The 26983-nt window shown below is 38.0% G+C and overlaps 2 protein-coding genes across 2 annotated transcripts; both read left to right on the forward strand.

The window, feature by feature from the left end:
- The first annotated feature begins 223 nt into the window (after positions 1-223).
- LOC139117394 (uncharacterized) lies at positions 224-19927 on the forward strand. The gene is made up of 19 exons (XM_070680479.1): positions 224-552; positions 3056-3178; positions 3398-3569; positions 4281-4350; positions 6287-6378; positions 6791-6970; positions 8529-8770; positions 9402-9540; positions 10111-10356; positions 10662-10895; positions 11559-11688; positions 12516-12679; positions 12976-13275; positions 15310-15528; positions 15950-16110; positions 16573-16687; positions 17020-17230; positions 18129-18249; positions 18787-19927. The coding sequence occupies exons 3-19, from the start codon at positions 3539-3541 to the stop codon at positions 18931-18933; spliced, it is 2802 nt and encodes a 933-aa protein (XP_070536580.1). The 5' UTR covers positions 224-552; positions 3056-3178; positions 3398-3538; the 3' UTR covers positions 18934-19927.
- Positions 19928-21736: 1809 nt separating this feature from the next.
- On the forward strand, positions 21737-25988 carry LOC139117395 (uncharacterized). The gene is made up of 3 exons (XM_070680480.1): positions 21737-21852; positions 22533-23320; positions 25752-25988. The coding sequence occupies exons 1-3, from the start codon at positions 21826-21828 to the stop codon at positions 25894-25896; spliced, it is 960 nt and encodes a 319-aa protein (XP_070536581.1). The 5' UTR covers positions 21737-21825; the 3' UTR covers positions 25897-25988.
- The last annotated feature ends 995 nt before the right edge of the window (positions 25989-26983 follow it).

Below are 26983 nucleotides of genomic sequence, written 5' to 3' on the forward strand. Positions count from 1 at the left end.
ACTTTTAAAGCTTGTACTCTATCCCTAACTTAGCAATTAGTTTTATTTTCGTAATAAATTTTGTTTAAACGTTAACTGCTGAGTTCACCCTTTTGTTCGTTTTCTCTGCACGTAACACAAACCAACGTACATTCTTGATATCAGACACCTGTACAGTGAGTGTGACCTTTGAAAGTCCACACCTTCAAACTCAAGATAAGGGGGAACACGAAATAGCAGTTTTATTACTAAGTCTTATATTTCACTTTACGGTTAGAACACGGAAGAAATTATCCATATAGGAAATGGCGAGCGTCGCTTTCCACAAAGTTGCTGCTTTGGTCTTACTAACATGCCTTATCGGCACTACAGAGGCATTCTACGCCTTGTTCAGTAAGTCGAAAAATCCACAAACCGACCACACGCACGCAACAATGTCGCACCAAGGCTTACTGAAGGTTGTAGCCAAGTATCTTGAGGGCAAGCCGCGACCAGGAAGCTCAGTACAGCCAGGCGACTTACAGAATCTGGACCCGCTAACGTCATCAAGTCTGTGTACTGCTTACTACGGAGGTGAGCTAACAACTTAAAACACTTTGCACAAGACACGTTCAGCTTCCTGTAATCAACAGATCACAATAGTATCATTGAATGTTAATGCAGTCTCCCACATTTTGAAAAAAGTGCATTTATGTCGAAATAATCAAATGTATTCATGACTGTAAATTAAAGCAACAATTTGTGTAATTGAATTTGATTGAGCAAGTGTGCACATTTCATAGAACAGTTTCTAGGAGTATAGTGAATAACCAAAGAAAATGTCTAACATTACAGGAATGAGTGTGTCGGCGTAGTTTGGTAACTGGTATACTCTATCTTCTCTGGCTAAACCTTCAGAATATCAACTTTTAATGTGCAGATTAAGATTTAGACCTGACGCTTAGACCTGACGCTTCAACCTGATTTCATTTGTTGCTTCTCATCACAGTCCCTCAATCCACTGGGACTGTGTTCTCATGATGTTAGTTTAGGCTTACAAAACCGTTAACGACCAATTCCAACTTTGTGGGAAAAACCAAACAAATACATATTTTGGTTTCAAGGCTTTTAGCCTTTCGTTTATGATTACCACAGCAGTAAACATTTTTTCTGCTTTGATTTCTCTCACGGATCTGGGTTGACGTTGTTACTTGAGGCATGCGGACTGAGAACTCGTGAAAATTTGAATATCTCCATGTCGTTATATTGACTCAAAAAATACGGGAGTGTTCTTTACTGTGACTTGATAAAGCATGAGAGTTCAATATGTACAAAGGTATTGGTTCTAGGGTAACAAAAGTTGTCTAAGAATTTATAAGAAATACAAGTATCGTATCATTTACTAGTTACATTTAATGTCACGGACTTTTAGCTTTCAGCCTTCTCGAATAAAATAAAAACAAAGTTAAGTTTGTTTTTCAATTTCATCGACTATGACCTCGCTGATGCCTGACCTTGATGATGTCAGTACGTGCGCGCTAGCTCCGCAAATGGTCTAGTCATCGTTAATAGAGCTCCGAACCAGTTTTTCTAAATATAAGAACACAGTTCCTTTCAAGGACTGGACAGAAATTACAGGGGGAGGCCAGTGTTAATTGGGGGTGGGTCGCAAATTTTCCCACAACCATTTTTGAAGGGTCATGAAATTTCACGCGTGCCTTTAAGGAGGGTCACCATTTTTTTGCGAAACTATTAGAAGCCGAGATATGGCCGATATAGTGCTTTGTCAATAAATATCAAATCATAATACATTGGAGTCCATTAGCAAACTATTCAACATTCTCCCCTACAAAAGAAGCTATATCTTTACTTTTTTAAATATGTTTAATAATTTATGTACATTTGCTTTGCCTTAAGTGGGAGGCATAAAGTGCATGTGTGTACATACAATTTGATTATTAGATTTTATAGAATAATAATCGCAATCATACCAATCCATAATCCGATAACACTAGGTCAGAATTCGTAATACAATAGTTGTAAACATAGACACAAAACAACACAGAACAGACAGTAAATAACCGGTACACAAACAAAGTCAAATTCATGAAAGAAAGATATATGGACCAGTGATTCACTATAGGCCTACTTTGGAGTCTATCAGAAAACTATGAACATATTTTCCTATACACAACTAGCAATATTTGTTCATTTATAGACATTAAAATGTGATTTACTAGAATACGATAATTACAAATGCATATGTGTACAAGAAATTTGATTTTGGAATTCATAGATATGGACAGTGACACGCGGGGGGGGGGGGCAGTGTCGCTGTTTTATACGCGAGGAAATTGGGGAGGGTCACTGGTTTTCTCGAAGTGTCACTATTTTCGTGGAGCGTCGTTTTTAAAGCAGCGGCTCCCCCCTGTAATTTCCGCCCAGTCCCTTAAAGATGTTGTCAGGTGTCACTGTCCTGCAATATTAAATACGTGTGGATTTAAAAAGGAAACCACGACATTCATAATATCCTCCCGCAACTTGACCACTGGAGCACAGAAAACGATGACATGCCCCCGCCGTGTTGACGATACTGTATTCAAATGAGCAAGTGGGCACGCCCAGTTACGCGTAAGCCAACCTCTGAATTTGGAATGGCAACGAACGGATTATCTGCCACTTTACAAGTTTTGTTGTGAGTGGAAATATGACTTCAAATCATTTTTCCTCAAAGCAACAATTGACACAGAGTAGTGAAATTCAAGAAATGTAAATTTGTCTTAGATTTCCCAATATTATTGTCCAACTTTACAATTATCTTTATCACTTTTAAAAACGTTTATATCTCGACATTAAACGCACAATATCAATGCTGATATTGCAAAAATGTCACTACGATGGAGCAATATGGGCATGGGGATAAGATTTGATACGATATGCTATGATATTATATGAAATTGTATGATATGATTGATGTGATATCATTTGATTTGATATGATTCTATAAAATACGATATAATAATGTGTATTAGTGTGGTCATTTCATATTTTGATATGGTATTTCTGTCACATGATGCATGCCACTCTTACTTTACAGATGGACAGGTTTCTGCAATTCCCTTGGAGGACGCAATCTCGCAAATGATTGTGGGCAACATCTACGTGGATTTTTATGAATATACTCCAGAACCACACATGAATGCAGAAAAATTCAAAAGAGGTAAAATTTAAACGAAATATTGATTTCAATAAAAATTTTCAAATTGTAATTGGCTTGAGTATTGTTTTTAGTTTTATTATACGGGTTTCATATCAGCGGGAAATGAGGGATAACATTGATCATCAATTACAGTTAATTATCGACTGTGTGTCTGATAACAGAAAACATAATACTTTACAACAGTTTGACCTTACTAACTTAACTCTTCGCACAACGAAGGTAACCGTCGCCTTCAAGATACCCGTGACGTCATCATCAAGCTTTTAAGAGACCCTGACCCTGACTACTTCTGGCCGTACTTTGATTGGGGAATATTTGCATATCATTCAAGATTTCTACAGCAACACAAACTGGATTGAAATGAAAGGCCCCCTAGCTTACGAAGATTTAGGTATGTGTAATGAAAATTGTTAGCTTTGGATGGTACCTATCGTTAGAGAAGGTGTTATCGTGTCAAATTAACTCGCATTTTTACAGCTTTTGCTTCCAAAAATGGTTGTGAAACCCGAAATTTGTATTCGTTAACAAAGTTTGCAGGTATATAACTAAAGAGGTGAATTAACATCCACTTTTGAAGTTACGAATTTTCATCATCAACAATACACGCATGTATACGGCATGTTCGTTAGTTGAACATTGGGCGAGTAAAATGTACGACTGGACTTTGAGAAGTAAACAAAGATTGTTCTCAATACACAGAATTAAAAAAATCAATATTTAAAAAAGATCAAAAATTTAAAGTACCGGGATCTAGAATGTCAAATGAATACCTATTGCAGATGATAGAAAAATGGAAAGGCGTGGGATTGAGATCGTGGACGTGTTTTATTACATATTTGTCTAAAGACTAAAATAAGTGCTGAAATGTTTGCCTTCATTGTTAGACGCGGTAAATATAGATCTGAATCAGTAAGTCCACACTGTAACAGTAAATATGAAGCTGTTTGATGTTTACTGTGTCATTTCTAAGTGCTTTAAGGCACTTGTGGCACTTTTACGTTGTAACTGCAAGGATACATAACTATTCGCGAGATAAGTCTGACCTTATTTGACCGACATTTAAATCAATATCGATTTTCTGACAAGTGTTTGTTGTGTACAGGATTATCGGGAATTGGAATTCTCCCCATTGCCAAAAGAAACGAAGATACGTGCAACGACTGTAACGAGAAGTAAGTAAGAGATTCAGAAAGGGGATTTTCCTCAACCCTGTTTTTTTTCCCTGATCTTCGCCTTCGGTGTCTATGAATACGGTCACACCGGAAAAATGCCGAGTCATAACAAAAGAGGTTTTCACACTGAGGCCAAAACATGCCGTATTGTCCCCATCAATATGACTCGAGTAGGACTTTAAGTCATCTCTCTTTATCTGTATAGGATGGCTGAATCAACGAGGGCGCCGTAGAAAATTAAAAACGCATGACACAGGTGTTTCATTTTACTTTGGCATGTCATGTATTCATACCGATTTTGTAAGGTCCTAAAGTAGATTAAAAATTGACATGACGCTTTGTTGAGTCGATTCTAACATTTCTCTTAATCTGTAGCTTAAAAAATTAATATAGTTGACATTTGTCGACAATGTCCTCACACGCCTACAAGTTTTAATTATAGATTGTAAGATTGTGTAAGATACGACATTCCAAATCAGACTACAAACAAGCTGTACATTAAACACACACACACTTTCTCGCTCCAGTCTCGCAATTTTTCCTAAAGTGACATGTTTGGATGTTAGACGTGTGTGTATTTATCATATATAATGTGTATGACTGTGTATCGTGTATACTTACGTACATGTAACATACTTGCGTATAAGTAACATATATTTGTATGCATACTGATCATGTTTGTGTGTCTATATAAGTTGTACACACATATATTTACCAAATGAACAAGCCCGTATCGCCACCTGTGTGACGTAGACTAGCACAGATAAGAAACCCATATTATCCCCGTTGTACGTCATCAATCGGTAACTTTTTCCTGCACTTGTAGCGTCATACATGCACGCCGCGACTCTTGCCTGCACAGACCGATCTGTTGTGATCGATACCGTGCTGTCATGACATTTTTACGGAAAGGTGACGCGATAAATCCAGGCCTTGAAACATAGCTAACACGTCAACCGAAATTTCGAGCGGGTATTAAAAGCTTTATCTATTCCCAAGAATCGAAATGGGGATGCTGTCGATCCTTTTAATGGCGCAGTAACGTCGGGGCTGTAGTCGAGTCGTAAGGCTCAATGTTGACTTCGTACCTGGCCGAAAGCTACTCCTCAACGTAATTTCCGTGTGATCTTCAGGAAAGCGACATAGAAGGCACAGACATCAAATCATTTGACGAATAGCGATAAATTTCCTACAACACATAAAAACTTCCGTATATTCTCGATCGGAATCGAACCTGCAGCGTAGGGCTGTAGCGAAGACGTAAGCTGTCGAGCTGTAGCCTGAACTCTGCAATGCAGCGCTGTGGATGTAAGGGATTCCGCTCTGCGTCTATAAATTCGCCCATATACATATGCCTAAGAAGAAGACACGCAGAGCGGAATATATCACAGGTGACTGTGAAGTATATCGAAAGTTGACCTCAAGTAACAAAATTTGGATATATCTACGGGAATCATATACACATGTATCACTACAAACATCAAAGTCCGTAAGACGTAAACATTGACGACCGAGATCAGGATTGATAAGTTGACACCGGGCAGAGACCGGTACGGTGACAGCAGCGTTGTGCCCACAAGCGTACACTCTGTGTGTCATCGAATGGAATATGTTTGGCTCGCCAAGGTCGTAAGCTTGTGATATTTTTAAAAGCCACGGCATCTCTAAGAATAGAAACTACTCTTTCGATCGCGTCGTTGCAATTAATTCATAAATATCTCTGTAAATATTCTCAATAACTCAAAATACTATGGCAGTTTGGCAGCGATTTTGTTATGTTTTGTCATGTCAGAGGTCATTACCACCAGAACATGCATGTTGTGGTGAATAACTGCTGGCTGAAAAATACGACATCGCTGATTCGATAATTGGTGTGCAGAAACAAAATGTCCTTACTGTAAAGATAACTTTAAATGTATTGCATGTAATTTTACAGTGTACCCGGAAACTGTGATAATAACCTTATTATTGGAGAAGATATCCTAACCAGTGGATACAAATCAGGACAGGGAACCAAGAAACCGAAAGGTATCTGGAAGAAATTAATACTTGTTTGTTTCGAATATTATATTTTTGCATTTATTCGCTTCTTTCATGTTCTTCGCATTTGAACATCTCAAAAGTGTCTCATATAGGCATGTAGATAGATAGATAGATAGATAGATAGATAGATAGATAGATAGATAGATAGATACTGATATACATTGACACATAAACATAGACATACACACATACATACATACATACATACATACATACATACATACATACATACATACATACATACATACATACATACATACATACATACATACATACATACATACATACATACATACATACATACATACATACATACATACATACTTACATACATACTTACATACATACTTACATACATACATACTTTGTTAAAACTATTCTATACATTTCATGACAGGAAATAATGGAAAGGGCAAGTGTTCACACGGTGGTCTATACGACTACACCAGCATAACCACAGCAACCGGTGGTATCAACAAGGAATCATATGATCCGCTTCTTTCTCCGCACAGCCATTTACACCATGATGCCGCTGTGTCCGCCATGAAAGCAACCGAAAATTTCCTCTTGGCTTACGGTAAGAATACGCCACAAACACCTTACGAACAAACAAAACCAACAGTGCGAAATGTAATCTAAAACAGTAGGAGGGCCGCCAACTGTTCGGAACACCGGCAATAATATACATGTAAAATTGACGTAGCGATGCTGAGTTGAAAATTCGTACTTAGGTGCTAATCTTCTGTCCGTCCGACTGTCGAACACGCTTACTGACAGATCATGTCTATGCAGGCGGAAAGTAAGATTAGATCACACTGGGACTTTGCTTGTAAAGGTCGCGTAAATTTAATCAAGACTCCAGTTTTGTCATTCCTTATCTGTCCTTCACGGTCCTCAAAGTCGGAAACCTTTCACGATGACAAACATGAAAAGCCTTCATCGTTCATACAGGATTTGCTCGACCTTCCGATAACGCTTGTTCGAAATTACCGACAGTTATTTGAAGCGACTCCAAAACTTCCCCAGCCATTATAGAGATAACCAAACCTAGATATTACCAATATATTTTAGAAGAGCGGTCAAAATCATTGTGTGTTAGAAGAGCGGTCAAGAGCAATATACAGATATACGATCTAATTACATAAATTCGGTAAATGTGCATGACAAACCTTCTCAAAGGTCCGATCAAATCCTGCTCATTGAATTTTGATGGAGGTCCTAAATATTGGAATGAGTTTATGATCTATATCTGTGAGCAACGCCAACCAAACATTAAATGTATACAGTCACCTGTAATCTAAATATGCCCATATATGGTCAAAAGGGAGTTCCTTGGTATTCAAAATGCCCATGTGAGGGCGCTGTTTTTAAAAGCGGCCACCCGCTTAAAATCTCTTATTGGTTAGATTTTCTCTTTCCATGGTAACTGTGGCGAAATTGGAACAGGTGACAGTGTACCTTTAAGCGTCTTGGACAATAGAACAGTTTGAGTACCCCTACAGTCACATCAAATTTGGCTCAGCAATTCTTGAGATACGGCCCATTACGCAATATCATTAATTTTATAAATTACCGTTAATTATGTAGACCATCATAATCTAAGCACAGACTTACTACAGTGCATCAACTGTGTCATTTGAAGCATGCTGTTTTGCTATGTCAGAGTTCAAAACGGTGTCTTTCGTGATTACTAAAACAACTGCTGAGACCACTGTACAGTGATGTCAGAACATTCTGTAAGCAGTAACTGTTACACACAAGTAAAGAGTCAAAAGCATGGAGTCAAGAAAAGTAAAAAAAAAATTAACTGCTAAGGAATTTTTTGCAAACACTAATTGTACATGTAATATGCATTATTATTGTTATCAATGGACATCGAGTATTGACAGATGAATACTGGTTACTTCCCAAAGTCCACCTTTCTCCATTTAATTTCTACAATGTCCTTAAGGGCCAACTCTATTGTAGAAAGCAATAGAACTGGATTTAAACTTTGGTTGTGAGTGGATAAAGGGAATATTAGTATGCCATAAAATCAGATGCAGAACACAATTCTGAAAATATTTATAGTTTACCTGCATGACATTAAGCATAGATATTGCACAGAAGTGAGTTCTCAACGTTAAATTTTACAGAGTCGACCTGTGATTGTTCAGGATGGAAATGTAAGGTACGGAAAGATTTTATCAGGGAAAGAGAAGGCGGTGTAATTACTGAGGGTTATGTGCCAACAGACAGTAGTGGACAAGCACTTGGTCAAAGTGGTGTTACCATTGGTAGTGGAGTTGATCTTGGGAGCAAAACAAGAAAGTATTTCAGTGATATTGGTGTTCCTGAGGGCGTTATTTCGAAGTTAGAACCATACTTCGGTTTGAAGGTAGGATCCTACATCTGTCTGTCTGTCTACCTGCCTGTCTGTCTGCCTGTCTGTCTGTCTGTCTGTCTGTCTGTCTGTCTGTCTGTCTGTCTGTCTGTATGTATGTATGTATGTATGTATGTATGTATGTATGTATGTATGTATGTATGTATGCTAACAAAGCACCTTTATATCTCTGTAAGCTGCATATTTGTGTAATACAGATATACAAAGAATTCACGTTTTTTTGGGCGGTTGAGTGGATGAAAAAATGATGAGAGCTAAGTACACTCGGGAGGATCGATGGATATATATCGATGGATAGGTGGATAATATTTGCACTATTTCTACAATTAGAAAACTACCTATGTTTGATGTATTTACCGCAGTTTTTATTCGCTTACAGAGAAAAAAACCATCTCTTTTGCCACCCGATGAAAATCATGTTGGGATGGCGACATTTCCACCTTCAAATGTTCTTGGCTGTTCTCGTTAGTCGCCCCACTAGTAAATGAATGTCAGCTTACGAGAGCAGCACAGAACAAGCCAAGGAGGAAACGTTTCCATTTGTACATCTGATTTCAATCAGATTGCTCTTGATGTTGCAGTGTAAAATTTGTATTACAACAATTGTTTTGCTTGAACAATATAGAAACAAGATGCCATCGATAAACTTACCGAAATGCCGCTGAGCCTGACTTTATCAGAAGCTGAAGATCTCAGTAATCGGGTAGAAGATACAGAAATCACGGACGTTGCACAGTTTTACGATGATGCAGTGTTGGGGATAGGTAGACAAGCGGCTTGACTTAAGAGAAATTCTATTTCTGACTTTGATCCCATTTTTAAAGTAAATTTTCACAACAGAATCGGTCATCATTTGCCCCGCAGTAATCCCGTTATTGCCCGATTTCCATATCTGTGAATATGAAGAATTGATGCAGTCATTTTGATTTATTTATCTACTTCGTTTATCACAGTGTGATCAACATTTTTCTTCCTTTTAAGCTTTGTCACTTGAAAGGCATTTACGTAAGATTATTGAACAGATTCGTGTCCGATAAAAATGCAACCAAAAATTATCCTAACTTTGCTCGGTTTTAAAATCAAAAGGCATTGCCATAGGTAAAGTATCGACCTTATAGTTTCAAAAAACCCCCATCATTTATCCTTTTCTATCGTTATTACTTTCAGTCATCATATTATATGGAAACAGCCATTATTACTTTCAACCATCCGAATATTATTGTCATCCCAGGTATTTTAAGAGAGTTATCATATCACCGCCATTAATTATCATATATTACCGTATCATAATTGTTATTATATCATTTTGCGACTAAAACATTGTTTTATTCCAGGTGATACTAATTTGAAGAAATTCAATGAGCTTACGGTTGCAGAGAGAACAGTAATTTCGTCTGTGTACTTCCAATATGGTGGTCCACCAACGACAAAGTTTCCGAAATTCTGGGGTCACGTGACCAACCAGCGTTGGCCAGATGCTATTTCTGAATTGAGAGATTTCAAAGATGCATATCCCACGCGTAGGAATCTAGAAGCAGATCTGTTACAGCAGGACTCTGGAGAAACTACCTTCTGTCCAGGTATTACAAACTGACTGGTAGTGAATTGTGCTATAAACAAGCGACCATTGTGAATGATAGGAGTGTTAGAGCTTTTCTTCGGAAAGCCTTAACCTACCGTTAGGATGACTTTCGCCAAAAGTTACAGTTATTTTGCAATGCCCAGACCCCAAATTGTTTATTCATAGCTATCAAACATTATTGAATATAAACTGTGAATGTGAACTAATACAGGTTTATATGATGTGCCAGTATGACTTCAAATAACAATGTATTTCAAACCATAATATCAGGAAGTGATTTTGTATTACTTTTCCCGATGCCAGATCCTAAAATGATTGGGTACGGACTTGGAGCGCATATCAGCGACGACGTCTTTCATGAGCTGTTCAACCTCCGACAAAACAGTTCGAAGTCCCTGAGCATTGCCATGGATGTCACTGGAAGCATGTCAAACGACATACAGGCTGCAAAAGAAGAATGCTACAGACTGATCGATGAGCGAGCGGGAACGGTCAACGAACCAGCCAATTACGTCTTAGTACCATTCAGTGACCCAGGTAAGCATCATCTTGAACTTTAACCCGATTTACATGATGATATTGTTGTTCTTTCATCCATCGGAAAATTACTAAGACGATGATAGTTGATGTTAGACAGGCGACTGAAAATTTAACACTGGTAAAAGGTGGTAATGTCGTCATCGATAGTGAGAATATTACTAGATGTCCAATGCTATAGAGTATTCCATACTGATTTAATAGGTCTGCAGAATCTGTTATATGAATCAAAATCTCACAAGATATGTAGCGAAGGGGTTTTCAGTACTCTCACCGTAAAGAGATTCACTTGATTTTCACTTTTCTAAAAATGTTCTCCAACCCCATCGACGTATTTTCCTGAGAAACCCCGACTTTCCAGGATTCCTGTCGCAAGTTATGATATTTCCTAACGATATCTTGTCTTCTCCTGTCCATGACAATAAATATTCTATTGCAAGTCGTTTTTTCCTGTATTACAAGCGAGCTTTTACATTAACGAAAAACATCCCCAAAGCCCAAAAAACATGTCGATCGAGAATCACATTAAACGACTAACAAAGGAGTTCTCGTTGCACTTCACTCTTTCGCTAAAACCGCTTAGTTTATCATCTTATTTGCCAGTCGACAAAAACTAGCACAGGTACCAAAGTTCTAATGATTATCCTGCTTCCTTTGTACAAGACTACGGACCAGCATATGTAACGACAGACCCGGAGCAATTCAAGACTCAGATAAGCAGTCTGACGGCAACAGGTGGCGGAGACTGTCCAGAGTTATCAATGTCTGGAACAGAGTTAGCAATACAAAATAGGTAAGAAACGAATGACGTCAGAGATAAGTACCTGAGACACATCTGATCACAAGAGTACAGGTTATCTATAAATCTATTTATAGCTGTAGAATAAGTAGTATAATTGTGGAGGAAGGACAGACTCACTGCTGCTTATAGTAATGTCGTTCTTGTCCCTCACTTTGCCAATCCGTCCTCCCAGTCGTGCGTTTACTTGATTTCTCAACAACTGCTGATCAGACTCAATTGAAACTTGGTGTAGCCACGTGCACTGAATAGGGAGACCTGAAAAGATTTAAAGGGGCACGACTTCAATTGCAATATTCATGAATTTCATAGTGGTCACACCAAGTTTGGCGGAACATGGTGTAAATATGCGACACACAAATTGATGATAATAGTACTTCAGCGTATTTCTTGATTAATTGTACTTTTCATATTTAGCGAACTTAGACAGTAAATGTATCATATGTGTCAACGTTCTCCGTGAAGTATTGTGTAAACTTTGTGTATCAGGATTACCCGGAAGATATGGATGTTACTTACACGATGAATGAACATATAATTCTTTGCTAGTGTTGTTCAGAACAAACGGGCAGTGCAGCGCCGACAAAGCACTCACATTTTATAACATGCAAAGATCTGATAACCTGTAGAGATTATACTGTTCGATGCATTGTTATTGATGATAGTGCTTCAGCATATTTTAAGGCTGTTCTTCGTGAAGTATGTGTATCACACCTTATTACTGCATGTCATTCTGTGTACCATGCGCGGTAGAAATGCGTTTTCCGAAGAACTCCAATTATATCCGATCACACGTATCTTTGTCTTTCTGTCATCAACAGTCTCGTCGGTTCAGATCTATTTGTGTTTACTGACGCAAGTGCCAAAGACGAACACAAGGCTGATGATGTGGCAAAATTAGCTGAAGAACGAAGAGTTCGGGTAACCTATCTTCTAACAGGTACTTGCGGATATGTTCGCAGATCAACCGAAGGGCAGACTGAAGGTATGTCTTGTTTGTATGACACATTATGTATGTCGGACAACCAAACTCCGTCGACCTGATCGATCGCTCTTTAATCTATCAACAACATTTTGTAATTTGTTCTGTTTAAGTCGTCAATTAAGAGCTATTCTTCTGCCGCCACCTCATCATCGTAATGTCATCATGGGTTTCATCCTATTTATTCCTTTCTAGTTTTCAACATCACATTCTCTTCATTATCATTATCATAACTGTCGTCATCGGCGTCAAAAATACAATGCTTGTTATTAACACGGACACATTCTCCTGTCTTTCAGCAAATTCTCTGCCTAGAAGAAAGATCCATTCTCGAAGAAAACGTAGTTTAAACGCATATCGCAAAGTTTCTGAGATGACTGGGGGAGTTGTTCTACAAGTAACCAAGGGCGAGTTGAAAGGGGCTACTGAGATCATCAACCTCAGCTTTGAAGGAGCAGAAGTTTCTGTTCTTATCATTGACATGGTTGGAATGAGTAGTGTCGCACTGCCCGTGGACAGTACCGTTACCCAGCTTGAGATTACAGTGTCTACCACTGATTCGCTGGCGACGATTTCGTACAGCATATCAGATCCAAACGGTAAATACTACGTTTTCGTAATCTATTTTGTGAGACGAAGGCAAGAAAACATTCAGCCGAAACTTTAAAAATGTAATACCTCTTTCCCCACACAAACCATATACACTGAATTTATTCATCTGCATGCAGCAATATATTTCTAATGGAAGATAAGCAAGGTGCATAAAATACAACATTGTAAAACGATGTTGTAGACGACAGAGTTTCAAGTTTTACACGCGCACCAGGATAGGTATCAGGTTCAGATTTTATGGGTCAGCATGACTCACCGGGTTCTCAGATTTAAGAAAACTACAAAGGGGTCATGCTATTTCGTACAACTCAAAGTGTTGTCATGATTTAAAAAAGAGTCAAAACGCCTTGCTTGGTGTAAAAATTCTTGGGACAGAGATGATTTCATTCTGTGACCTTATTTCACTGTAGTTGCAATACATGCATTATTTGTCCAATTAACATTTGTCCAGGAAAATATGTATAGGCGCGTCTTGCCATAAGATATACCAATAGATTTGAAATGACGGGTTTCTTGCAGGTTTCGGACTAGGTAAGGCAATTAACCACCGTTAGATGCTAGATGTTAAATGAAGGTCTGGTATTTGTTTAAGAGTTCACTTTGTGCTGTTGCATTGCTGCACTCTTCATGTCAGACTTTTACTCAATATTTATACATGTACATGGATTAATTTATTATGAACTATATGGACGGAGGAATATTCAAAATAGCGTCGACTGTCTTTTCTATTATCAGTATTATTATTTGAACGACGCATAAGAATTTAAGAATGTGTATTTTTTCCTAATTTAATTCTCATTTTAGGTAGTCAATGCCCGTGGAATTAAAAGACTTTAATTTTTATTGTAACTTTTCGTAAGGTCACTTTAAATCATTCTCTTTTTCGAAATCAAGAATAACCGTGCAAAAGAGTAGTAGAAGGACAAAATACTCAATATTTGCCAACTCTAGAAATTCAAAATCATCATCCCTGTGTTAACTCTATGGAGAAAATTAAATATTCAGTTTCAACAAAATGAGAAGATGAAAAGTTAAGTTACTTCATGAGCTGGGAATGAGCCCCACTGGTGGTAGACCAAATAAGTATTTAAAAAGTTTGAAAGTCCGAATTTCTGTCCCCGGCCTTCCTTGATAAATTTTTAATATATGATTAAATTGCAAAATTTGTATCAGCTGGTATCCTTATGCAGTGACTATTACGTAGCTTGAAAGTTAGACCTTTCTGATAAGAGTCTATAGGAAGGCACATGTAGTTATCTTCACTTCCCTAATGCAGGAGAAGAAGATACCTGAGTCTGTGCTATTGGTTATTTTCATGACCACTACCTTTTTAGTTGTAGAACTAAGTTCAACTTAAAACATCATTGTGGAAATACAAGTTTTGCAATAAAAAAAAAAAACGAGTGGTAGTTAATTGCAAAATTTAGGGAACGAGGAGAAAAACTTTTAGACAATTACATGTGTCATATAGAAAGAATAGAAAAGCGGGGAAGTGGTAGAAAAAAATTAAACTGTTTGGAAACTTTATAAAACGATGAAAGCTGCATGTCAGAGCAAGAGATATACCCTGACGAAAATATCGATGACATCTTATACAATTAAATCGGTTTCAGCATATGCAATAATTTCGAAGAACTCTTTGAACTTTCCCAATATACTGTACCCTTTGTGTACTGGATCCGGAAGAAATGAATGGTCCTGGCAAAATGTTCTTTACTGAGAGCTTATTCTCAACACAAGCAGTGAATGTTTACACGGTGTTGGCCATCTCTATCTCTAAAAATTAAATAAAATTCCATAATTAAGTTGTTTTTAATGCATGCATTGACTGCTATGCAACGCCATTATTGCTCGTTTTAGCACATTGGATAGGTGATAAGAAATAATCATTTTCTGAGAGGGTCATAATGTTTGCATTTTCTTGGGGTCATATTTGTTGCGTAGGGATTCACTACCCGACAATAATAATGGAAGGCTCCTTAACGCAGTCAATAACAATGAAGTCAATTTTTAATATCCAGGTAATACTCGACAAGATGCAAAAGAAATACTCAATACAGGGCAGGAACTTATCCTCGTCATAAATTCTACCGACACGGGAGAGTGGTCGTTGAACTTACACGATGACGTGGCGTGGCATATCGTTGTGAATGCGACTAGTCCTATAGACTTCTTGTATACTCTGTACAGCGAAGACGAAACTGGCGAGGCGGTGCCCCTTCACGGTGCTCCGGCAATTGGTATGTTGCATTCTGAAATTGTATGGTGGTCTTTTCATACGAACTTGTTCTCATTATGGATCAAACAAACAGCAACCACACAATGTCAAAAATTAAACGTCGATTCAACTCTGCAAACTATGATATATGAATAACTAGCTCATATATAACTAGCCCGTTGGTTGCTTGGCTGTTTGTCTATATCTTTGCTCTGGCTTACGTAGAACTTACCAGCCCGCCAAGCTCACAATCACCCTGCTATCTATGCGTCAGTCTATTCGATTTACCCTTTGATGATATCAATATGCCTCAGCCTAAAGTCGCCGTAGAACTATTTTCACTATAGAGGGTTATTATTTATTAATGTTAACTTATGGATTTCCAACCGCGCAAAGTAGGTGATTTTAGACAAATGAAGAATTAAATTGATAACTTTTAACAGGTCAAGATGTTTCAATTGTTGTGTCCCTAACTGGAGAGGAGCATGTATCTGCTGTCTCTCGTCTCATTCTGTCGGCCAGGAACGGCACTGAATTGGGATCTGTTGACGTAACCTCGGTCGGTAGCGGATCGTACCTTTGCCAAACAAAGCTGCCTGCAGAGGTATAACGTAAAACTCATCTTTCTCATAACAAATGTTGAACTTATTACTTAAGCTACCTGCTACTGACTGATTCTACAATTTCCTCTAAACAACTTTGATTTGATATAAAAATTACGCATCGATCTTCTCTGAAAATATAATCATAGTTATTAAGCTTGTTAGAATTATAGGAAAAACGATTAGCATGTACACTAGTAAAGTCATCATTTAACGATAAAATATTTCAAAATACTCTTGATAGATGTATATCGAGGACCTTCTCAGACATTCTTCAGTGTGTCATGACAGTAGAAGTACATCCATAACTGTGTACACAGTCTCTCCACAAAGGAGGGACTCTGCTTATTCACCTACAAGATCTATAAACACATTTCAACAGGTGCACACTATTTAGTATCTTTCAGTGTCTGTACTCAGTAAATACAAATGGCTAACTGTATTCTTTTATTATTTCCTGCAAGGACTTTACACTGCGGCTCATCGGTCTTGACGTTAACTCAGTTGAATTCTCTCGGACCAAGGCGATTGATGTTAAGGTTCAGCCCGTAAGCCTGGCGATGCAAAGCGGTATCAAGTGTAAGGATGTTATTTTGATGTCAGTGTGTTAATGATTACGTCGTGCTCAAGCGCGTTTTAATTAGTCTGTTTGGTTAGATAGTCACATGACAAAAAAGTACTGACTAAAGTTTGAAAGAGTCGATATGGTACAAGCATATCTGACGAAATGGTATCACCCTGCTTTACCTACATGCCTACAGCTCTATGAATGTTAAATAAATTGCATTTCATGAACCGACACAAACTTAACGTCATATGTTTTTAATAATGAAATGAAAGTCAAACGAGCAAGGTAGACTAGTATTCTTCTATAGTATAGCGATGTGGATCTGAATAATTTCTGTCAACAGATTCCCTCGATCCAGCTGGTATTCCCCTTAGGATAAACTTTACCATAAATAACCATGGCGATGAAACAAACAACTACACGGTCATGGTTGAGGATGACTTCTTCATACAGGATTTTTATCCTTCAAGTTTCGAGATGCCAGGCAACAGCGTTGTTGAGGGTTACATGATAGCGGCGGCTACTGGCAACCTCACCGAGAGTGGCGTTATCAGGTATGAAACCAAAGCTGATAAAATGCTTTGCTCAACACAACAATGATTATAACATGCCACATGCTCATTCCGTGTCGCAATTGGCCAGAATACGTCACGTGACGAGAAAATAGATACGTCTAGTCCCCACCGGATCGACAAAAGTGACGTCAGAGGGTATTTTTTGAAAAGGTATTTCCCTAGGGAATTAGTTCTGACCAAATTTGGAAAAGTGCCCGTTCACGTGACCGTAGTGTCGTCTGCAGCTTTGCAACAATGGAGGGTGACTAGAACGTGATGTTCGTCCGGGATAGGTTACGACACATTCTCTAAAACAGATTTTCCAACATTTTCCAACTTTCCAACAGCGTAGGAACTTGAACAGCTCATCGACGGAAAAGATTGAAGTGCAACTAAGGATGTCGCTAGGTATCCTTAGAATATTTTTTGAAAGAAAGTGGTACCACGTACAACTGAAACCGCTGTGGAAACATCGCCCAGTAAACTTGTCACATGTACAATTGATTGTTGCGGTACAAAATATCAAAACACATTAAAAACTATATAACAATATAACATGAGCATGTGGTGTGTTACAAAACATCTATAGCCTGGTCTTTATTCGGGCTATAGCAATAGGTGTTTACTAGGCAAATATTTTTGTTCCCTGGAAGTGCAATGGGCGTAGTATATTGATCAGACTGATCTTGAAGTATTAGCGTCTTGATAAAAAATAATAAACCCCTCAATAAAGGTTTGTTTGGGTATTTTTTATTTTCTGATAATTAACTTTCTTACAGTCAACACGTTCTAGTGTTGCAGAACAAGCCAGGGTGCTTCAATTTTGGACTTGCCTAATAAAGAATTGAGTGCACTTTCCGATGACTCGTTTTACGATTAATTTTGTGTCTTCTTTTAGCGAGGGATCATTGCAAGTAACCAGTGAAAAAGATACGTCGTTTAATGAAGTGAAATTTAAACTTGTCGTAATGGACTACCTAGAATACTACAGAGAGATCGAAGATGATGAGGAGCCATCAGTAAGCATTTGTTTCATTTTCAATCACCTTTTTTCACACGTAGATTTCATCTTGTTCAAGAGTGTCAATCACCATTTAAATAAAAAAGCCTTAACGGTGACCATGTACGCAGGTTCGACATTTCAACTCGTTCTTTTTACTGATTTTTTACATTTGAAACCACGGCAAATATTATGTAACCGTTCAAATATTTTGTCAAATACGTGTACAAAACTTAAAATGCTTCAGTAATATTGCTTGTGCGGAAGTGAAATACAACGAAGATTTATGTTCAGGCTGGTGTACACATTTTCCGATAAAGTTTCTGTTTAGGTACATTCTCAAAAACAATGTAGCGGAGAAGAGTCAAATTGGTCGAAGTTATTACAACGACACACAACAACATCAAATTAATTAGCAGTAACGATAAACTTAGCAACCTCGAAAGCTTAATACTTAGACCGAGTGAGTAACTTGTTTACTATTTTATTTTCCTTAAATATTTATCAATATAGACAACCGATTTCTACCAGCCCTCGTCTATTTATATCCACCCAGGTCTCCACTGTCGACGATGACGCCGCTTTCCATTGGAGCACAGTCCTCATCATTGTGTCAGTTGCATTTGTGGTACCTGTAACAGGCATCGTGATTGCCGTTTGGTCGGTTAAACGACTTGAGAGAAAAAACTCTACGTACAGATAACCTGAACTATTTACATATAGTCTTGTACTTTTTGGTCAGATATGGACACAAACAGCAGTATTCATATACATTTAACCTTTTTGAGCTCCAGCATAATTTGTTTTGCTTTTGTAAACGTTTAATCGTTAGTCTAAGTATATGTGCTAGGTTTTCTCAGCTCCGGGTCTGTTTGAGATGATTGCTTGTAAATTGCAACCGCTGGCAGGAAGGAATCCCACAGTATTTCAGGCAAAAAAACACTTGACGATCGGTCGAAAATTTCAATACTGGAACTATACACGTGATATGTCACAAACAAAAGAAACAATGATCGGTTTCACCATGCGAGGTGACTTTACCGATACCTTGAGTATGTCCAAAACCATATGTTGCGATGCAAACCAACTTATGGGTATCTTTGTGAATCGTTGAAATTACCTTGTGTCATTTCATTTCATCAACACAATCAACTGTCAAGATCATTATTGAGGAAGAAATGACAGCCACTAAGCATTATAGGAAAATAAAAGTACGCACGTCCTTGAGAAAGGTTCTTGGGCCACAAGGCTGGATAATCGATAATCTGAGGGTATGACGTCACAAAATTAACTTGTATTGGCAAAGCCATAGTATAATATTATATAGACATCAAAAATTTATTTAATGATACAATAACAAATATTTATAATCATTTTATTATTACCGTTATTATGAAATCTTTATTTCGGATTACAGAATATAATCCATAATATTTCCACGCATTTTCACTGTTACCGCTTTACAAAGAGCAATGTGCCTGCTGAGCTGTGCTGTAAATCTATGCATAAGTTTAAAAAAGCGGCAACTTTCAGGCGACCCGTTATCCTTGCACTTAAAAAAGTCACTCAGAGCTTATCGTAATACCTATTGACTAATGTGTTTCAACTAGGTATAGTGTGCTTATTGGACTTAACAGCTTTTAGGGTAGTTTCCTCCACTGGCAACAATAAATTTCATCAGTAATATCATCATAAAACGCGTCAATTAATTCAGAATGGATACAGGAATGCTAGTGCCTTGCTTGGAATATGAAGTTCTGAGAGAAGTCTATCACACACTGTCATGTTTAATAGTTTGCTTTAGCTGGTACGAAGAGGTTTTGTTCAAACTAAGTCTGTAAAAATTAGCTTATGATGTAATACTCACCGTAGGGAGCAAAAGGGTCTTTGGTATGACGATTACAGGAAAATGATCATTTGAAATGATATCAAAATTAATCGTGACAGAATTGATAACCATATAGATGGTGGTGAAAATATAATGTGATCAAACCAACTTAGAACCAAACATGAATAGCTTAAATATATAAATGCACCACAGAAGGCGTTCAATATCTTTAAAAGTCATTAAAATCCCCAGAAATAAGACAAAAGCAAGTATCTAACTTATTGATTGTAACTAATTTGTAGCAAACCTAAAATCCGCTGAAACCCATGACAATCAGATTTTTCAGTTGGCAGACACAAGTGGGAAAGGTAAAATATCTGGCCTGTCTATCATTTGAATACAAATACCTACAACACAGTATTACCATTACTAATAAAATATATGAAACACTATTGAGAGTTTTGCGCCATAGAATACCAACGCCACCATAGGGCCTACCAATGAGTAGACTGTATGATTTATCGATAGCACTCACTCCTACTGAGGCACCCTTATTATGAATCGTACTGAGAAGCGATAACTTGTTTTTTTCAAGCACTGTTCCTGAATCAATAAAACATCAACAGGGATAAGCATGGTATCAACGGTTGCGAGAGAGGAATTTAACCCTCTCACAACGCTGATTATAATTTATGTATATTGACTACTCGCAGAGAGCTCTTTTTACAATGAGCTCTTCGATAGATAGTATGGTTTCACGAAAACACCTTTTGGCCATAATGCAGGACAGAAAACATTATCGACACGTTTTCCATTTACATCTCTCTAAACGATGAACGTGACGAATTTCTAACTTGAAACCATCTTGAACGTTTGCCGGACCAAGCATTTGATCGTTTCTGGTACGAGACGACTTACAGTACCATAGCATATACTTACACGTAATACCGACATTATGTATAAAATAATACTACTTCTCGACATTTGATCAGCAAACATGACTTGGTGACATCATAATTAGTAATATTTAGAAATGTTATTCTCTTTTGACGTCTTAGTATTTGATACGTGACAAACTGTCCGTGTCTTCCAAATCGGGAAACACCTCCATATACGAACCAAAGAATAAGTTAAGTTCCACAGCACCATGAATAAATACATTCATATCGTTTTAGTGGAATGATACTGCGCCGCTATCGTCCCAGACTCTCCACAGTCGCTGTGCCTTGTTTTGTGCGCGCCCACGACGGGCCTGCATTCGAAGACTACGCTGTGCAGCTGTGAGCACGCGCTGCCAGACACAGCGACTGTCCGTTTTTGCAAGGGTATGAATATTCATAAGGTAGTGACCTCAAAAGAAACACCTATCTAACTGGGCGGAGAGAATATGTACTAGTAGCCGGTAGACCTATATACGTGGTATGTTTTTATTTTTCATTTTTAAGTTTATTTGGCCATGGTACTTGTCATTTTTTATTTGATTAACGGACGTGTGGAGTTCTATAAAGTACCCGGATCAGGCAGAAATCCGACCGGTCGCTTGCAAGAACGTCCAGACCCTGGGATTCGCGTCGCGTCTCTGAAGGGCGCGTGTTCCAACAAGGGAGAACGCGAATCGCAGGGTCTCTGCCAGACTACTATCGTCCCAGAGGCTCAGTCGCCGACCAGCAAACTTTATTTATGGTTTGCATGTGCCAGCACAACTATGAAATACAAATATAGCGCACAGCATTATACGGCTTCTCAAAGCAACATAGATGTATTTCAATGACCATGGAGAGGCCGCAAGGAAAGGTGAGTGTATTACGCTAAACAAATTTAAAGTTGAATTTTCAGGTGCAGTCTTCTTAAAGATAAAGATGAACAAGGGGCATACCGTACAACGCTCTCTGTTAAAATTTTAAAGTACAATTCGGGTTACTAAATATTATGGTATGAAAGCCCAATTAATCATGCCACCTCCCTACAGCTGAGCTTTTAAAGCATATGTACAAATGCAATTTGTTTTCATAAGAGAACACAGGTCGTCGGTCCTATTGCGTTTCAAATAAATAAACCTTTGATGCACAGTGTTTTATCGATAAGAAACATCCTGCTGCAGGTTTGTATCATTCTCATGAAATGTTTGACCAGAAGGCGAGGGGCAGAGCTCGTTATATAGGGTAAATAGGTGAAACACGTAACTTGTGACGGTTGAACAAAATAGCTGGGTTTTATACGCAGCAGTTCCCTGCATAACCCAGGCCCGAAGGTAGGGATTACAGTTCTGTTATTAGGGTATAGCTTCGTCGGAAAAAGACCAAGCCAAAACCTCCTGCTAAGAGAGATAGAGAGAGAGAGAGAGAGAGAGAGCCAATTTATCCCTTTATGCCTACATGAATGTAGCCAGTACAAACATCAATTGATCATGTGTAAAAACAATTTGTCATTTCCTTTCTTATATAAAATTTTGTCTTCTTTTATTACTTTATCAGTGTTTTGACGACAATGACTGTGAAACGACAGACCTTAGGAGGCCACATAGTCCTGGATTTCACATGAATTCATTGAAGTACAAATGTTGGATAGGGTCGGTGATAACATGCCTTCTCCTCGGGTTTGTACTGATGGTCATGAACACTGCGGCCGGTGTATTGTGTCTCCTTGCTGAAAGTAGGTCAACGGTCAGTTGTAGGATACTCCTGATGACCAAGACCACCAAAATAGGAGTGCCTACTGTTGCCATTGTGAGCACTGCGGAACCGATACTCTCTTTAACGATTGTGGGGTTGATTCTGCTCTTTACTCTGAACCCGTCCTTAGAAAAACCAAAAAAGGCGAAGCAGTTCGCCCGACGGATATGGAAGAAGCTTCGTATGCTCTGTCGAAAGTACTGGTTTTTAAAGTACATAACTTTGATATTGATATCGTTCGTGTATCATTTAATAGTATTCATCAGAGAAGTACAGATGACCCCGGCTTTGGTTCTTCGATACATTACCTTACCGCTAGGCCTCTCCGTGTGGTTCATTTGGCTAGTATTACTCAATGAAAACGGTTCCATTATATTAGTCGTCAAGCAACAAAGAGCATGCGCAAGAAAAAGATTCACCTCGTTGTCCCGCCTCCATAATGTATTACTTGTATTTGCGGCGCTGACAAATTTTGTGGAGTTCGTGTTTTTCACCATTTACATGGCGGCATCGATAGTAGTTATTGGAGACGAAAGCAAAATCGTTTGGTTTATCGACCTGGTCGGTATGAGTATCACAAGTGGCCTAAGGCAAGTGGTCTTCGCAATGTTTTTTTTCTTGATAAAGTCGGGTCAACAGGTCATCATCATCAGGGACCTCTGTCACATTAATAACCTTTAACTCATGTTTTATCGGGCGTTTCACCGCAAACATGGAGCCATCTTTGATTACGGTCTTATGACATTCCAAATTTTGCCGATGTTCCTGATATGCTTCGAGAAATTGCAGTATCTCTCGCCATCTGAAGGAAAATAACACCAAGTCCTAGGGAAAAATGAAATAATCCAGATATTCAATTGTATGTTACACTTAGTTACAAGAACTATAGAGTCATATGTATAAAATGCCGAACAAATACAGGCTGTACAGGGCTGGTCGCAAATGACGTCATTTTTATATAATTAATATGTGAAAAATAAATATTTGTCCATATATTTAGATTACGCTTTTTGAAATAACGCATGCAAGAATAAGAAACTGCGTCTATACTAGGCGTCTGCTGGTGTAACAATGGATTCTACGGTTATGACTTAAAGCTTCAACAACATTCGCGCGCATACTACTGCCAAATATGTGTTAATTTGCAGCAGACTGTGTGTCTGATGTCGCACGCGTGCAGGTATATTTAGTAACAAACCTGTGATTGCGAACAGTGCTCTTAATCTGAACATTTTGCAGGTATATTCGAATGAATCAGATACTTTATATTCAATCAAAAAAAAACTATACCAACACAAATATTCACGAAGGGTTGTGTTAAAAGCCACACACTGAATGACACAACAGCTTTTGAGCAGAAAACGTGAATTTGTTCATCGTCCTACGCAGCAACTAAAATATTATCAGCATATATAAATATTGTCTTTTAATTGATATTGCTCCACAATGAGTTGTTGAAGGAATATTACCATCTATCATCTGTGCTTATCAATAAATGCGGCTCAAAATATTGAAAGGTTCAAGTTACATAATGAAGTGGGTTCTTGAACTGATGGAGTGTTGACTGACCAGTGAGGGGCGGGCTGGTCTCAAAGTATTTGTAAAAGCAACAGGTTGGTAAGCGGCTTGAGGTCTACTACATAGATTGATTACCTTTGATGAATATTTCGTTGGAAATCGAAAAAAAAAAATCAAACACAATACATATATTGATGTCAACAAGAACATGGGATACTTGAGACTTTGTCTTTACGTGAATCTGCTCACAGCATTCGTCATTGAGCCAGCCCTCTCAGTGTCACCTCTGTAATCACAATTGTTGACTCAGTTTAGCTTGATCAACATCCCAGTCTCTGTCTTCACTATTTCAGCCATCACATTGTGTCACTCGGAACATGGCATACAAATTTAGGAGTTAAATGATTCATGTTCCAGAATATTTGGTCCAACTCTTCATGTTGTCATTTTAGTAAAGCCCTTTTGAAACCGTTCTCTTTTTGGGCCATATAGATTCATCTGCACGAAGGCCATAAATGATAATGGCTCCCAACGTATGGGCCTGAACATAGCTGTCATCAAAATACTATTGTGGAGTAGAAATCTAATCATTTTATCGCACATAAGACTGAGGAAGCTGAAGCATGTGCGTGTAAGACTTCCAGTTACAATTTTGAAGAATATTTCTTGACAGGATGATTTCTTCACCTTCTACAACACACTAAAGAATATAAGACGGGTACATTCCGTGTCCTTTTATTCAAAATATCTTGATTTTTATGATAAAGTCAAATCATTTCCCGATCTTCACTCGGCTTGGCAACACCGCAAGATCTGCCTTTACTATAAATGCATAATTAATGAACCAAATTTTCGAGATGTATCAACGATACATCTATACTCACTACTATCATAAATATTTCATCTTTAATTGCAAGAAATGCGCTCAGATCCAATATTTGGTGTATACAAAAGACGTAACTTTGGTAAGAGTTTACGAGGGAATACTTACGTTTCACATTATCTGATATAGTGAGATAATGTTAAGCCTCAAAATGCAACTAACAGCAACGCAAGCGGTCAATTGGCAATAATAAATATACTGACAGGTTTCGTTTGGATATATATAGCAGTGAAGAACGTGCTGTACGGGGTAAGATGTTCTTCACACATTGAAACAGCAATGTATTATCAGAGGTCTAGGGTTGGGACAGTGTGTAAACTTTTTCTGGTTTTTATGGACAAAATGGTACTAGCATTTCCCCGAGATACAAGGCATTACAAAAACTCAAAGGAGAGGTTTGTAACAACTAATAATTAACAATTACAAACCCCCTTTAATAGTTTGTTTCAATTTATAAATGTATTTATAAGTATGATAATGACATCCTCACTCGACCCATCATTCCAAGCAGATATTTATCTTCATTTCATGCATTGACATCACGTTTTGTTAAACCCCAGCATTATAATGTCTTCTATCCCCGACCTGTTTCTCACTGGCTTCTATTTTTACCATTACAGATACGGTTTTGCATCCTTTTTCTCCAGAATGTTGTTTGTAGGCGAAAGGAAATATTCACTCCTGTCAGACCCGTGGGAAGAAGGTGGTGACTCGGGAGACAAAGCTTCGCTGAATGACATGGATACCTCGAGTAGCAAAGTTTGACAGCATTTTGTGATCTGGAAACAGCAAACAAATGACTGTCGTCACGTTGCTTGTAATTTGCAATTAATCTGTCATATTTTCCTTTCAATTTATGATAGTCTACATTTTTTCTTCAATCTTCCTTCTCTGTGGATGCTGAATGGACTGCTTCAGATATATATATGTGAGAGTACTATTCTTTTGGAATACATACGGACCGTCTTCTATCATACACGGTAGTCGCCCTTTCCCCGTTCTGATCTGGAAAAGGTGAAGAAAGGTTGTGGCAATAATTAGCATCACTGTTCAATTGTCGATTACTTCGTCTATGAAATATCTATTCGGTTCTCCGTGTGTGGAAAACATTCACTGTCACAACCGTTCCCTAAAACTCACTTCATATGATCATGAATAACTTAAGAGACGTCGCCCTCACATTAATTCTCTATAAACGCGTGTAGGGATTGTCTGTAATGAACTTGTAACCTCTCTTGCAGAATGCATGAATCCACTGCCGTTTGCATTGAACGACAAGGCCGGAAAACACAACTTCGGTAATTTTATTTGAATTAATTTTACATCACTTTGACTTCTCCAGTTCCTTTTCATTTTAATTGTGGACTTCTCGTCTACTTTCACATACATGAAGCAGAAAGTTGCTTTACCTTCGGATGAACACATAAGTAGCTCTTGTAATCAAATGCCACCTTCAATGGAAATTCAAAAGAAATTTGTATAAAGTAGAAAACTTCATTCATTTTACTGAGTAGGGATTCAGTTGAAATCATGTTTACTTCTCTTGGTATACTTGGTATATCTTCCTGTTTTGCATATCGTAGTAATAACATTGTAGCTCACACACGTGTTCGCACACGTGATCTAATGTTTGCATGCCTGTGAGTCTATTTGTCTGTTGGCGCGATATCTCAGGAAAGACTGATGGATATAATTTAAGAAAAAACGGATATACATTAAGAACGGCAGCAAAAAATTTGATAAGATTTCGTACAAACGTTGATCACACTAGGATATATCAGCCGTGAAAGATATTAAAGGGAGACATGAAATTTAATTGCTTATTTGCATATTTAATGGGATTTCATAATTA

This window comes from Ptychodera flava, chromosome 18 (genome assembly GCF_041260155.1).
Source record: "Ptychodera flava strain L36383 chromosome 18, AS_Pfla_20210202, whole genome shotgun sequence".
NCBI lineage: Eukaryota > Metazoa > Hemichordata > Enteropneusta > Ptychoderidae > Ptychodera > Ptychodera flava.

Bases quoted from the DNA above. Each gene is read 5' to 3' on its own strand.
- LOC139117394 (XM_070680479.1), top strand. From the start codon at position 3,539: ATGAAAGGCCCCCTAGCTTACGAAGATTTAG. The intron at 13,276-15,309 runs GTAAATACTACG...TTTAATATCCAG, and splicing joins CAGCATATCAGATCCAAACG to GTAATACTCGACAAGATGCA. The intron at 17,231-18,128 runs GTATGAAACCAA...GTCTTCTTTTAG, and splicing joins ACCGAGAGTGGCGTTATCAG to CGAGGGATCATTGCAAGTAA.
- LOC139117395 (XM_070680480.1), top strand. From the start codon at position 21,826: ATGACCATGGAGAGGCCGCAAGGAAAG. The intron at 21,853-22,532 runs GTGAGTGTATTA...TTACTTTATCAG, and splicing joins TGGAGAGGCCGCAAGGAAAG to TGTTTTGACGACAATGACTG. The intron at 23,321-25,751 runs GCAAGTGGTCTT...TTACCATTACAG, and splicing joins AGTATCACAAGTGGCCTAAG to ATACGGTTTTGCATCCTTTT.